This window comes from Aphelocoma coerulescens (genome assembly GCF_041296385.1).
Source record: "Aphelocoma coerulescens isolate FSJ_1873_10779 chromosome Z unlocalized genomic scaffold, UR_Acoe_1.0 ChrZ, whole genome shotgun sequence".
In the NCBI taxonomy this organism is placed as follows: Eukaryota; Metazoa; Chordata; class Aves; order Passeriformes; family Corvidae; genus Aphelocoma; species Aphelocoma coerulescens.
The window spans coordinates 32,042,639-32,055,454 of NW_027184085.1; the positions used below are offsets into that span (position 1 = coordinate 32,042,639).

The window sequence follows — 12,816 nt, forward strand, 5'->3', positions numbered from 1 at the left end:
GTTTGATATAGTGCAAGGAAAGAAGGGTTTACAAGCAGCAAATGTTACTGGGCCTGGAGGTCAAAGGCAGCTGTTATGCACAAAATTATAAACAATATCCATCCCAGCAACTTCCCTACCCACAACCTACTTTCCCCTTTTACCCTATACCCAACATGAATCCTTTCCTAAGTTTACCCCATCCCCAGTTCATTCCTAATCCGTTTTTCACCCCATGGCTTCCCTATACAATTCCCTTTCCCTACAACTCGTCTCTGATGCAGAGGGGGGGATGAAAATGGGGACAGAAGAAATTAAACACTCCTGCATCAGTTTCCCCACAAAGCATGCCCAGAGAGTTCTGTCTCCTGTCTGTCAGCCTTAAGATGTTCCAGAGAATCTGCTTGGACATTCAAAGACTCAGGAGGGTGGCTTCTTTTGTTTTGAAACTGTCTTTGTTATTTTCAATGTTAAGTTTTACATCTCTTTTGTTAAAAATAAACAGGTAAAATGTTGGGTCCCTCCCCCCCTGCCATGTAGCCCTGGGAGAGGGGCCCTGAGGGGAGGCACGGGGTTTCCCTGCCCCTGCTCAGCCTCGTTCCCCATGGGTTGGTTTGTGTTCCCCTGCAGGGGCAAGGACCCTCGGGTCCATGACTGTGAGAGTTCCTCGGCAGAGCCCGGCCATGCGGCTGGAGAAATAAACATCTCTCTGAAACATCTACCAAGAATCCGTCCATATATATATATATTTCTTTTCCACGGGACTCCTGGTTTGATATATGAGTGTTACAGTAATCCCCACTGTAAGAAACCACATTGTTGAATCTGTTGCTCTGGCTGTTAAAATCACTGGACAGCTTGAGTTTTGAGCATACTCCTGGGTTTTGGGTTAGGCATGTAATCGTTTCCTGTGGGGTGGAAGGAGCCCTTTGCACTTGAAGTCTTCCTGATGTGTTTTTCTGAGTAAGTAAGAATGATTTTACAAATAAGTTGGCATGGAAAAATAGAATACACTTTTACAACATTACAGTAGTTTGGATGCTATGGACTGTAAAATGCGGATGTTTGAGAATACCTGGCAAAAGAAACCATGATTTTGAGAAGCTCTGTGCATCCAAGGCTCTGTAAACATCTGACGATGAAAACATGGTCTATGGATATCTTACCTTGAAAACTAAGGCGGTTGCCATCTTTGAACAAGGGTGGGTGGCACTGGATTTGTAGGGAGGAGAATGCTTTCTTAGAGAGAAGCTCAGAATGTTGGTTAAACTCTTAGGTCTTTCCTACAAATGAGAGCTTGCATCTGAAGGCTTCTGGTGTCCTTGGTTTCTGACTCTGAGGACCGATTCTGTGAAGAGGAAACTACATTTCATCATTACTGAATTGTAGCCTGCCTTTTAAACAATTTTGTCAACTGTTTACAGTGTTCATTGTGCACCTTTTTTTAGCATCATTCTGTTATTTTAAGTAATGATTTTTTTAAATTAAAATGTGACAAATATGTAGTTCCTAGTCTGTTAAACTGAAACTCTTGTCAAGACCGGATATACTTTTTTTTAAAGTCTTCTGGAATTAAGATTTTAGTGGAGATCTTTGTTGTTTAGGAACATTAGCTCTAACTGCTTTTCTTTTGAAAACTTCAGCTAGTTCTGGTTGGTGAAAGACAGCCTACTCTGACAGTCTACATACAGAAAAGTGACAATCTTACTCAGGTCCAATAGCTGCAGATTCTGCCAGTGCTTACTTGATTATCTTAGATGTCTTGAAACAAATGTATCAGAAGCACTTGTGGGACTCCATTGATCACTTACATATCTTACTGCTTTCTGGTGGTGTATTAAGTCATGTGAATATAAATCTGTGCTTTTTTCAGGAACAACAAAAAAAGTGGGGTTTTTTTTCCTGTCTTGTATACCAGCCGGCTGTTGGTCTGTGTATTTTAGTGAACCAACCACTTGTAAAAGCAGGTGGTGTTAGTTCTCTTACCCTTCAGGAATCTGCAGAAATGGGAGTGCCCTGCCCACCACAACTGTGACAAGTCCAACTGCTGGGGCAGGGCTGTTTTGTGGTGCTGCAGCAGTTGCTTTAAAGGTCCTCTACAATACAGCTCTGGTTGCAACTTCAGCATTTGCCTCACAAGTTGCTATTCCTCATCTTTCCCCCATCTCTTCCTCTTTCAGCTGTCTCCCATAAACATACAGGCTTCCCAGTCTTCTTCAGTATTGGATCAGGGATCACATAGAGAACTAGCATGAGTTCTAAAGCAGCAATCAGTAGGTTTTTTGTGGGGGCATTATTTTTTCTTACTTCAGCTGTAGGGAGGAGGAAGTGGCAAAATGTGAGTTTACTCTTTCATTAAATTAATTTTACTCAAATATGCTGTCTCTCACATAACCCATTTATCTTCTTAATTAAAAGTTAAGGTCAGATATATTTCAAAATTGGTGTCTCTGCAGATTAAGAAATTTTAGTAGGCCAGTTCCATACTTCCAATAAGGCAGAGAGAAGCTGGCCACAGTCTGGATGTGGGAGTTGAGAGCATTCAGTGCTTAACTACAAAACAGAGAAGAATCATATTAGAAGCTTGCTGTTTGTGCGACCTGGTCCTATTTCATTCAGTGATTCATCTTAAAAGACAAATGGAACAAAAAGGTTACACTGTCATAGTTTTTAAAGATCCCAGAAGCTGTCACAGGACAACTGGGTCTGGTCTTGATTTGATAAGTCTTTCAAAATGACTCCTCTCAGTGAAATCCAGCATTGCATCCAGTGACCATTTGTAGCTAATTCTCTATGACACCAGCTGGATATTTGTTTTTTAGCAACTTATTAAATGCTGTGTTTTGGTGATGAAAACATCCAAGCAGGTCTATTACTTCATGACAAAAAATGAGAAAAAAATTCATTAATGTCTTGGAGATTCTCCCCCTAATGAAAGTTTTTGCCTTGCTGACAAGGTGATACAAAATCCTGTTTCTTGTACTGAGGAAGAGGAGAAGTCCCTCTAGTATTACTGTTGGTATGAAGTTCCAAAGCAAAACCTGATACATATAGACAGTGTTACTTCCCAGTGCTAACCAGGCACTTGTAACATTACCACAAGAGTCCCCTATGTATTTGAATGATGAGCAACTCAACAGGGCTGCCCAATATTTTAAGCTGTAGTAAGCTCCATTCTTGAAGTAGGCATACTGTTGTCAAAGCTAACTCTGCTTTATATTTTGTGCATAGCTGTGTTTCTTTCTTCAGAAAGAATCAGCCTTATTCCTTGTGAGACTTTAAGTGACTGCCCAGTCAGTATAAGCTCTAATGTTTGTATCTTTTAAGAGACACAGCTCAGGGGCACACAGATGACCCTTTCTACAGTCATGTCATATTTTGTGAATTTAGGTTATTTCTGGTTTGTTAATGGGCAGTAAATTTAGGCAGCAAAAGCCCAAGCAGCTGCATGGGCAGAGTGATTGCATCACACAATCAGGAGCTTCATTAGTGCATCCAATCTCAATTAACTCTGTGAAGCAGTGGCATGTTGACCCATTATCTCTGAAACAGTTGTGACAGATGTGTTAGCTTATCAATACTTGTGTGAAAACTAGGGGATTTGGCAGTACAGCATCCTTGTCAAATATACAGTACCCTTTTTTTACTTTTTTTTTTTTAATTTTGGTATAAGGTTTGATAAAAGGGGATGGTCAAAATTGAGAAATGCTTTATATGAAGATTTCCAGTACCACCTTTACCAAAATACTTTCAAGGGTAGAAGTGGGAGTTTCTTGAGGTTTCAGTAAAGTACATCTCATTACTACCTGGAATGTGGAAATCCACAAAATCCAATATATAGTAACTAACCTCTATTTGTAAGCTAAATGAGAACGCTGCTTGTCTGATGGTCGAGCTGTACAGCCATGTCAGTCATTCCCCTTAACATCAGTCTGTTGTGAAGTGTTAGATTGCCAGAAGCCACAGGTTGTGGAGCCCAACCATTGTGGCCATCTGCCAGACAGTTTTATACTGGAGCTGCCATGGTGACTGAACTTGCAGATTTAACTTCAGGTATTGTCTTCAAGATCTGAAAGCTATTCAAACACAGGAGCGGGCAACCTCAAAATGTCAGAAGCCAACCAGGTGAAGCAGAAGGCCAGGTTGGCTGAACAGGAACATTCTTTTTGAGTCTAGGCAGACCAAGAAGGTGTACGCCTGGTGAAGCAAGGACAGGCGACATGGGAGGAATACAGAGATGGTGCTCCCCACTGTTGGGAGAACATTAATGTGGTTAAAGCTCAACTAGGGTTGATGATCTCCAGAACTGTGGGCACAATAAAAAGAGAGCAGGTTTTTTTAATATATCCGTAGCAGAAGGCAGTGCAAAAACAACATTGGCCCTCACCTACAGGATGAGGATGGTCACCTCACAAACAGGGACATAGACAAGGCTGAGATGTTAATGTTTTCTTTGCCTCTCTTCAACATGGACTGGGGGCAGTGGGGGTTCCAGTGCCCTGAGCTGGAGGACTGTGAGACTGATCAACTCCCAGTGGACCCTGAACTTGTGTGGGATCTGCTGTTCTAGCTGGATCCCTTTAAATCCATGGGGCTTGATGGGATTCATCCAAAAGTACTCCAAAGAGCTGTCTGATGTCACTGCAAAGTCTCAATGATTTTGGAATGGTTTTGGGAATTTGGAGAGGTCCCAGTCAACTGCAATCTGGTTAACATTGTCCCAGTTTTCAAGAAGGGCAAGAAGGATGACCCTGAAAACTACAGACCTGACAATCTCACTTCAGTGACTGGTAAAATTATGGAGAAGACTATTCTGATGAGTTCTTGAAAACACCTGAAGGACAATGCAGGTTTCGGTCAGAACCTTCATAAGGGGAAAGTCCTGCTTGTCAAACTTCCTTTTATCACAAGGTAACCAACTTAGTTAATCAAGGGGAGCCAGAAGATGTAATCTTTTTGATTTCAGTAAAGCTTCCAATGCTGTCTTTCACAGTATCCTCCTGGAAGAAAATGTCCTGTGCACAAGGCAATAAATTCCTTGTGAAATGGGTGAGCAGCTGGCTCACAGGTCGGGCACCAGGGGTTACAGTGAATGGGGTGACATCAGACTGGGGCCCTGTCACTAGTGGGGCTCCACAGGGCTCCATCCTCAGCCCTGTGCTCTTCAACATCTTCAAAAATTATTTGGATGCAGGACTGGAAGGAATACTAAGTTTGCTGATGGTATTAAATTGGGAGGAGCTGTTGACTCCCTCAAGGGCAGGGAGGGCCTGCAGAGAGACCTTCATAAAGTGGGAAGGCTGGGCAATCACCAACCATATGAAATTCAACAAAGGAAAGTGCCAGATTTTGAGAAGCAACAGGGATGGGGCAACCCTGGATGTATGGACACACTGGGAAATAAGTTCTGGAGAGCAGTGCCGTGGAAAGGGACCTGGGGGTCCTGGTCAGTGGCAAGTTGAACATGAGTCAGCAGTGCCCTGGCAGCCAGGAGAGCCAGCCCTGTCCTGGGGGGAATCAGGCACAGCATCACCAGCCTGGCAAGGGAGGGGATTGTCCCACTCTGCTCTGCACTGGGGCGGCCTCACCGTGAGTGCTGGGGCAGTTTGAGCACTGCAATATGAGAAAGACATTAAACTGTTAGAGAGTGTCCAAAGGAGGCCAGTGAGGATGATGAAGGGCCTTGAGGGGAAGCCGTAGGAGGAGTGGCTGAGGTCCCTTGGTTTGTTCAGCCTGGAGAAGAGGAAGCTGAGGGGAGACCTCACTGCAGTTACAACTTCCTTGTGAGGTGAAGAGGAGGGGCAGGCACTGATGTGTCAGGGAAGGCTGAGGTTGGATATTAGGAAAATGTTCTTCCCCCAGAGGGTGGTTGGGCACTGAACAGGCTCCCCAGGTTAACTGGTCACAGCACCAAGCCTAACAGCGTTCAAGAAGTGCTCTCAGGCACATGGTGTGATTATTAGGGTGTCCTGTGCAGGGCCAGGAGTTGGGACTTTGATAATCCTTGTGGATCCCTTTCAACTCAGCATGTTCTATGTGTAGTCTCAGGATTTTTAAACTCTAATTTATAACCTGGCTGTCCTCTGTCAAAATACCACATACCAGTTGTCCTAGTATCAGGCAAAGTCTGTGTTTCAAGAAACACTCTTCAGAGACCTTTGTACCTGTTCTATTCCCTTTCATGCCTCCAGGAATTAAAACACTTTACCAGTGTTTCTGCTAAAATTCTAGTTAGAGGTCCCCAAGTTAATGCCAAAGCAGTAAAATCAAAACAGTACTAAAACCAGACTCATGTTTTTCTGTCTATACAAGGATCTTTTTATCAGTTTAAAATTCTTTAATTCCATAAATTGTTTAAGACAGTGTTTTCCAACCATTCTGCATGAACAGGTTCTGTGAGAACACCACACTTTTCAGTATACGTACTATACCAAAAGCAAACCATAAAATCACATTGCAGTAAATTGGCACAACGCGTTTTGCAAGAACAGAACTAAACTTATTTTTAAAAAACCAAACAATGAAGTATACTCATCCATTAACATTGTAACAGCTATAAAAATGCTGCTTTCAACTCCTACGAAACACAGTGAAAAGACATCCCCAACAAGAGTTGAAAACTGCACAAACAGAGGTCAGTATCATAGGAAGACAGGAGGTTTTATACAAATGAAGCAACTGGAGAGTTAAAAGTATTTACACTTTTTCCTGCTATTAACTAGACAAACATACAGTAGTAAGTTAAAAATATACTACAACTCTAAATCCTGTAACATGTAAGCATTTTCTAGCTGGGATTTTCATCTTTTGAAATGTGTTACCTGTTAATACTGGATATAACTATTGGCAAAAGTGTTTAAATACTTTTAAACCAAGATTAAAGGGGCTTTTATTCCACAAAATTTAACTTCAAAATACTATGCTTATAAAATTATTTAGAATTTCAGCAGTCTATAGATTTCAAATGCAAAACTTAACAATCCTCTTTAATTTGTAATTAAAAAAAACACCACAAACAACAAAATTCCAGTGATGTCATTTGTTTTCAAAGGCAGAATCATCTGCTGGCTTTTCAAGCTCTCTCTCTTCACCACATGTCCTAGAAACAAAATAAAGCAATGTTATTGACCATATACAAATGCAGCAAGCAAGACTTATTCCAGGTGACTGTACAGTCTAGAGCAAGCGATGCTGATGCACACTCAGGAGTACATTCATTTAAGAAGTTTACCAGCTCTTTGCTTAGAGTCAACCACACAGGTTGTTTTGGACATTATTTGTTTACTTGTTTCTCACTTCTAAGAAACCAAATGTTGCAAATAAAGATGTACGAAAAATACTGAATGAAAGGAAGTTTGTATGCTGGAGAGTCTGGAGCGTGAATTCAGATATGTGGATGCATTTCTCAACATGCACTATATTTGCAAGGGGTTAATTTCAAAATCTGGTTTGTAGCTGGTATTAGCCAACAATAACTTCACAGACCCTGTGTCCAGGTAGCCACAAAGTATTTTTTTTGAAAAGTGGGTTTGTTTCTTTATCAAAGATTTCTGGAGTGTCACAGGAAACACCACACATACGCTTGATATAAATCCTTATTTAACTTATTTAAGCAGAGGGCTAGAATGTATAACCTGTATGAGAACCTACACTTGTGACTCCACTATGTTCCTGTAGCATGCTGCTTGTTCAGACCAAATGAGTATTTGGTGTAACTAGTTGAAAACTCCCAAACCCACTTCAGTACTTCTGAGGCTGTCTCACAGCACGTATCAGATAAATTTCCATCTTAAAGGTTGGGGGTTTTTTTGTTGTGTTTGAGTTATCTTACTGTAAACAACATTCCACTCTTTTTTATAGTTTTAACTTGGCAGATGGCCAAAAGAATGACAGGCAGCGGCAGCTTCTCCTGATGTGCATGAAGATCATGATGAAAGGAGCTTGCTCCAACACATAACTGCTGAACAAAAAGAATCCCCGAGTGCAAGGTGCAAAGTGCTTGGAGAAAACAAAATGTACTTCAACAAAGCAATTAAAACTCTAGGATAATTCTGGGCCTTTTCCTCATGTGTTACTAAATTCTATTCTGTGTTTCTCTTCCAGAGAGATTCACTGCTTGTTTCTGTTTATAAAACATATTTTGCAGTGAAACCAAGGTTTAAATACTTAATGCCAGACAAATTCAAGCATGCTTATGGCTTCCTGTTTAAAATGGTAGTGCATCTACCTCTATAGAGCATTAAGACTTCTGGACTTGCACAGGTCTAAGTCCTAACCTGCAGTTTACTTGCATTTGAGTGAGTCTGTAGCCAAACTGTAAAACATTATTTAAAGTGGCTTGTCTATTGATGGCAATACATGAATCACAAAAAATTAATAAATCCCATTAGTTTCTCCAAGACTTGGTTCAGGCTTCCTTTGCTTCCAACTTAATAGCCTAAAACACAAGAAAAAGCTTTTGCTTTGCCCTGTTCCACCACACACTGATTCTCACCAATAGCAGGACATCCTTTAATGTTTTTTTCAAGTCTCCACACAGCAGCAAGCAAAACAACTTTTAAAAATTCATTTAAATCTTAAACGGAAGATTTGCACACTGTTGTTCTCTCACGTTGAGAGAAAATTCTGTGAAGAGTACCTCACCATGGTTAAGTAACTTCAATCTACTGCTGTTCTATTTTACATGATTAAGCTATAGTAGAACAGATCCTCAGCTCAGTAAGGTTATTAACTCACTTTTTCTTACTGCCAGCTTCATGCCTATCTTTCTTTTCTTCAGCATTTTCTCCATTGTGTTGTGACTGGTTGGTGTCCTGGGCTTCAGAACCTCCATTCAGCATCTTTGAACCTTTAAAATGAAAAAGCAGAAAAGTGGTACTTGCAGGCAATAAAACTGTATTATAATAGCCCCATATAATTTCTTTACCTTAATCAAATAAAATATTTTAAGTGTCTTCCCCTCATCTTGATACCCAGACAGCTGAAACAATACAAAAGACACTAATGGATATGGCTTCAGCTTCTGAAAATTCCATGCAATGTGCCTCATCCCAGTTTTAGCAATGGGAATTGAACAGTATGTATTTTTTATGCAATTTCAAGTTCTTCCTGTGTTTGCTAGGCTACAGATCATAGGCCTAATGCTTGCTTGTACTCTCAGCACTGAGAGACTATACTTCAGCAGTAAATTCTGTTTACCACTCTAACACATCAGATAACTTTGGGGAATTCTTGTTACTTTAACTGTAGAAATTAATAGTTCACATCACATCTCATTTACTCTCAACTCCAAAAAATTATGTATAATGAAAATACAAGTGATATAAATAGAGTAGAAGTGTTTAGTGATAGCATGGATTCTTCAAGCTGGGAAACAACACTAGCTAAAAGGCGTATTTAGTGAACTCAATGCAGAAATATTTAACATCTTTTAAAATTTCTATGATGACTACATGTCTTCCTGTGGTATTATGAGCCAGTGAATTTTGCATTAATTGTTGAGGAATGTCACTGTTGCAAATTTATAAGAGAACTCCTCTATTAAACTATTGAGCTACAGTAAGAAAAATATACAAGATGTTACTCATCTAAATTTTTACAGGCTAAGGCATAGTAAAAAAGCAGACTTGATCATTTAAAGATGACATTCTAGTACTTTATCTGTTTATACTTGCTCAGAATCAGTTCTGAACTCAAAGGCCACAGGAGGAATTAGATAAAATAATAAATGCTATATTCCCTTGTTACAAAGTAGATCATCTGATGCTGTACATCAAGTACCATCAACTACAGCATTATTCTGGTTTGTAAAAATAGTCAGAGTTCAGGAGTTGTTTTTAAAAAGGCAAAAGAATGCATGTAAAGATCAAAATTTCTTTTTACAGCAAACAAAGAAAAAATGACTTCATAAAATATCCCCCTACTCTGATAGAACTTCTTCCCATTTTCCATGTGACTGGGCAACAATATGGTATTTCACTGTGTTCTGCTGTAGTTGTGTTAGCCTTATCTGGAGTGGCTTCACTAAGCCAAACTACGCCCAGGAAGTCTCAGCGTAGCTTCTTTGTTAAAGTATTAGTTGTGCTGATCACTGGTTTGGGGAAAGATCTGATAGAACCTCTACTTCACCATATATGCTCTCACCAGAAAATGGTTACGATTTTAACATCATCCTGGCTTTCTTAGCAATTACAAGTATAGAGACATTTTTACTATAGTTGTTTTGAATCCTTGGCACCTCAGTTACAGTAATTTGTTTAGTCTAGATCTGGGTGGTGTAACTTTTAAATCATTTTCTGAAAAAAAACCCAGTTCTGCTCCCAGAATTCAATTTCAAAGTAAATGGAGTTTCTGTGAGGTGCTTGTGGAGATCAAGGATCTAAATAATTTAAATAGATGGTAGAACTCCTACATTTGCAAGGATTTAAATTCATTTGCAACATAGCTTTCCAGTGTGTCTAATTTTGTTCCTCTATTTAAAAATGTGAGTATCTATTTAAGTACTATTATTGAGCCTGCTTACTCTGGAAAGCTTTTGATAGTCAGCTGTACAAGTGCTCATGATTGATGTAAAATGGTATGGTTAAGAGTATAAATACATTCTTTTGCTATAAATGATTATTTCTTTACTGTTAGGCTGCATTACTAAAGTTGCATCAGGGAAGCAACACAGAAGCGGTTAAAAGTTGCTGCTACGCATGGTAGAGCATGCATGATACAGGAAGAGGTTAATGAAGGAAACAAAGCAGTTTCAACTTCTCCCCCAGTGATAGAAGCCTAGGTACAAAAAAGTTACTGGAGGAATAGAAGATTATGTTGGTTTTGGCTGGGGTGGAGTTCATTTTCTTCGTGGTGGTTTGAGTGTGGGGCTGTGTTTTGGATTTGTGCTGAAGACAGGGCTGATAATACAGAGCTCTTTTTGTTATTGCGGAGCAGGGCTTACAGACAGCCAAGGCCTTTTCTGCTTTTTGTATTCTGGTCTGGGGAGGAAGTTGGGTGTGCATGGGAGGTTGGGAGGGGCCACAGCCAGGACAGGTGACCCAAGCTGACCATAGGGATATTCCATACCATATGGCATCATGCTCAGTATGTAAAGTAGGGGGAAGAAGGATGGGGGAATATATTTGAGTGATGGCATTTGTCTTCCTGTTTCATGTGAGGGGGCCCTACTGTCCTGGGGATGGCTGAACAAATACCTGCGTGCCCATCGGAAGCACTGATTTATTCCTTGGTTTGCTTGTAAGTGCACGGCTTTTGCTTTCCCCATTAAACTGTCTTTATCTCAACCCCTGCAGTTTTCTTCCTTTTACACTTCTGATTCTCTCCCTGATCCTGCTAGTGGAGGACTGAGCGAGCAGCTGTGAGGGGCTTGGCTGCTGACTCAGGTCAAAGTGCAACAATTGTAGTATGTCGTTTTTCCTCACATTTAATGTTTATGGTTTTTTTGAAATTCCATAATATTATCAAGTTAGATAACATACAGAAGTAAAATTTGCAAAACTTAATTTTTGCAAAAGTCCTTTCCTTTAGCCAATTTAGATAAACAGCCAGTAAATGGTACATCGAATTAGAAACTTAGTCATAGCAGTACTGTCCTTGTCAACTTCAGATATGAAAACGTTTTTATAGATTGGCAAAACTCCTACATCAAGGATGTTTTGAAGCTGGCTCAGAAATTAACAGAGACAATGTCTTTTATGTGACAAGAAAGTAAAGCCACAGTTGACTTACCTGTTTGGTCTTTTTCCTTTTCCATTTTTTTGTTTGCTCCTTTCTTCCCCTGCTCTTTGGTTTTATTAGCTTCTTCATGCTGCTTTTGCTCAGCAAGTGATTTATTTAGTACTTGGGAAAGAACAGAATCTCCTTCCCCAACGAGAAACATGGTCTTGAACTTGTTATATAACATTGTAGATTTCTCCATGATAACTTGGCTAATTTTAAATTTCCGTATCTGAAATCAAAGTAATAAAACAAGCTCCACTTTGGTCCTTAAGTATCTGTGTAATTTTATTATGTGCTAGATTCAATTCTTCATTTAACCTACAGTGAGATCACAGACTTTTGCACTTGAAATGTCACAGAAACAAAGAGTTGCCAGGTTGGGAGGGCCCTCAAAAGATCTCCCAGTCCTAGCCTTCATGGGAAAGGGAGCCTGGGTCACATTATCAAGCACTCATGATCCAATCACATCTCAAAAACCTCTAGCAATGTGAACTCCACCACATCCCTGAGGAGGCTGTTACAGTAAAACAATTGTTCTTACTGTAAAAAAAGAATAGATTTTAGTATCAAAATAAAACCTTTCCGAGTGCAACTTGTACCCATTGCCCCTCATCTTCCCCGTGCGTCTCCTGATGAAGACAAAGCCTCCACTCCCTCTTTGCAGCAGCCCTTTAAACTGCTGGAATACTGTGATGACTCTCCCAGGGAGAAAGGAACTAAACCCTTTAGTCTTTGCTTATAGGGCAGATTCTCCAGCCCTTTGATCTTCTTGATGGCCCTCCTCTGGGTCTTTTCCAGTCCATCTGCATAATTCTTGATCTGTAGGGATCCAGACTGGACAGAGTACTCCAGTAGTAAATAAAGCTGAACAAATTTAACATAATTTAACTAACATTGAAAATCTCACCTTCTTGAGAGTTAAAATCATCTCTGTATGTTTCTGAGCTTGTTGCATTGTGACTTGAAGGGATGCTAGCTCATCAAGAGCCTCAATACACCTGTTCACATCCTGTATATAAACAAGAAATTAGTCTTAAGACTTAACTTACATGTTAGTAATGTTTAATTAGCCATACTAATCTAACTTCTGTGTTCAGTGACACCTTCCTATAATAT

At 40.1% G+C, this 12,816-nt stretch overlaps 1 protein-coding gene across 4 annotated transcripts in view; it reads right to left on the reverse strand.

Moving 5' to 3' along the window:
- Positions 1 to 6,268: 6,268 nt before the first annotated feature.
- Positions 6,269 to 12,816, reverse strand: part of PSIP1 (PC4 and SRSF1 interacting protein 1) — a 34,529-nt gene continuing 27,981 nt past the window's right edge. For all 4 annotated transcript variants that reach the window (XM_069000900.1, XM_069000901.1, XM_069000902.1 and 1 more), the window contains exons 14-17: positions 12,608 to 12,709; positions 11,710 to 11,929; positions 8,716 to 8,827; positions 6,269 to 7,078 (exon numbers count right to left, since the gene is read on the reverse strand). In XM_069000900.1, the coding sequence (XP_068857001.1) occupies positions 7,015 to 7,078; positions 8,716 to 8,827; positions 11,710 to 11,929; positions 12,608 to 12,709 (498 nt within the window). In that variant the 3' untranslated portion in view covers positions 6,269 to 7,014. The remainder of the gene's footprint in view (positions 7,079 to 8,715; positions 8,828 to 11,709; positions 11,930 to 12,607; positions 12,710 to 12,816) is intronic.